This window comes from Nicotiana sylvestris, chromosome 6, assembly GCF_000393655.2.
Source record: "Nicotiana sylvestris chromosome 6, ASM39365v2, whole genome shotgun sequence".
Taxonomy (NCBI): domain Eukaryota; kingdom Viridiplantae; phylum Streptophyta; class Magnoliopsida; order Solanales; family Solanaceae; genus Nicotiana; species Nicotiana sylvestris.
Window position 1 is genome coordinate 205,780,631 of NC_091062.1, and position 1,981 is coordinate 205,782,611.

Genomic DNA, 1,981 nt, shown 5'->3' on the forward strand with positions numbered 1-1,981 from the left:
AGGCCTGTATCTTGGAACTCAAGATGGCCATTGACATGAACATTCAAGAGTTGCTAGTGATCAGGGATTCAGACTTGCTTATACATCAGGTCCGAGAAGAATGGGCGACCAAAAACTCCAAGATACTCCCTTATCTGCATCACGTACAGGAGTTGAGAAAGAGGTTCACAAAGACAGAGTTCCAGCATGTTCCTAGAGTCCAAAATGAGTTTGCCGATGCATTGGCTACCCTATCATCCATGATACAACATCCAGATAAGAATTTCATTGACCCTATTCCAGTAAAGATCTACGATCAGCCAGTTTACTGTGCTCACATCAAAGAAGAAGTGGATGGAAAACCTTGGTTTCATAATATCAAGGAATACTTGGCGAAAGGAGAATACCCATAGCTCGCAAACGCTATTCAGAAGCGCACGCTACGGAGGTTATCCAACAATTTCTTTCACAGCGGAGGAATCCTGTACAGGAGGACTCCTGATTTGGGATTACTAAGGTATGTTGACGCAAAGGAAGTATCTAAATTACTAGAAGAAATCCATGCTAGGACCTGCGGGCCACATATGAATGACTTTATCTTAGCCAAGAAGATACTCCGAGCTGGTTATTTTTGGTTGACTATGGAAATGGACTGCATCCAGTATGTCCGAAAGTGCCACCGCTGTCAGATACATGCATATATGATAAAGGTGCCTCCAAACAAGGTTAATACAACAAGCTCACCATGGTCGTTCGCCGCTTGGGGAATGGATGTTATCGGACCAATCGAACCTGCCGCATCAAATGGGCACAGGTTCATCCCAGTGGCAATTGATTATTTCACCAAATGGGTTGAAGCAACATCATATAAGGTAGTGACTAAGAAAGTCGTAGCAGACTTCGTCCGCGACCGTATCGTTTGTTGGTTCGGAATTCCAGAATCAATCATTATTGGTAATGGTTCCAATCTCAACAGTGACTTGATGAAAGCCATGTGTGAAACCTTCAGGATCAAACACAAGAATTCTACAACCTACAGACCTTAGATGAACGGAGCCGTAGAGGCCGCCAATAAGAATATCAAGAAGATACTAAGAAAAATGATAGAGAAGCATAAGCAGTGGCACGAGAAGTTATCACTTGCTTTATTGGGGTATCGTACCACAATCCGCACATCAACCGGGGCAACCCCCTATATGCTGGTTTATGGTACAAAGGTTGTTATTCCCGCTGAGGTAGAAATTCCTTCCCTAAGGATCATACAAGAAATTGAACTCGACAATGCAGAATTGGTAAAAAGTCGTTACAAACAACTAGCTCTTATATACGGAAAGATAATGAATGCAGTTTGCCACGGTCAGCTTTATCAGAACAGAATGGCCAGAGCCTTCAACAAAAGAGTCAAGCCAAAACAATTCGCACCGGGGCAGCTGGTGCTAAAAAAGATTTTCTCGCATCAGGACGAGGCCAAAGGGAAGTTCTCTCCCAACTGGCAGGGTCCGTACATGGTCCACTGGGTTCTAATAGGAGGAGCCCTCATACTTGCAGAAATGGACGGAGAAGTTTGGCTGAAGATGATCAATTCAAATGCAGTGAAGCGATGCTATATGTAACCTTTATGCTTTCCTTTATGATGTAATTTGAACTATGCCTGACCTGATTCCCATTTAAGAGGGGATACGTAGGCAGCGCTATGGGTTCGGTCACAATTCAATAAAATTTTCATTTCCCCCGCAATTGGAAACTGGGGCAGAATTTTGAGGAGGACCCTCAAAATTTCGAAGTGATTTCAACCATTTGCCACAATCATCAGCCCAGTAAACTAGGGCAGAATTTTGAGGAGGATCCTCAAAATTCCGGAGCAAGAGAAGTTGCAATGTCTTGAACCACGTCGTAGTCGTAGGTTCATCTAAGGAAAGCTATTCTCGATTATGTATTTATGTTATATTTTTACTAAATCGTGCATGTCTGTTACCAAAGTTGCTTCGTTTAGCAACACTAC

At 43.1% G+C, this 1,981-nt stretch overlaps 1 protein-coding gene across 1 annotated transcript; it reads left to right on the forward strand.

The window, feature by feature from the left end:
• Positions 1-1,175: 1,175 nt before the first annotated feature.
• LOC138871965 (uncharacterized) lies at positions 1,176-1,592 on the forward strand. Its single transcript, XM_070149892.1, has one exon. It carries the CDS (start codon positions 1,176-1,178, stop codon positions 1,590-1,592), a length of 417 nt encoding a protein of 138 aa, XP_070005993.1.
• The last annotated feature ends 389 nt before the right edge of the window (positions 1,593-1,981 follow it).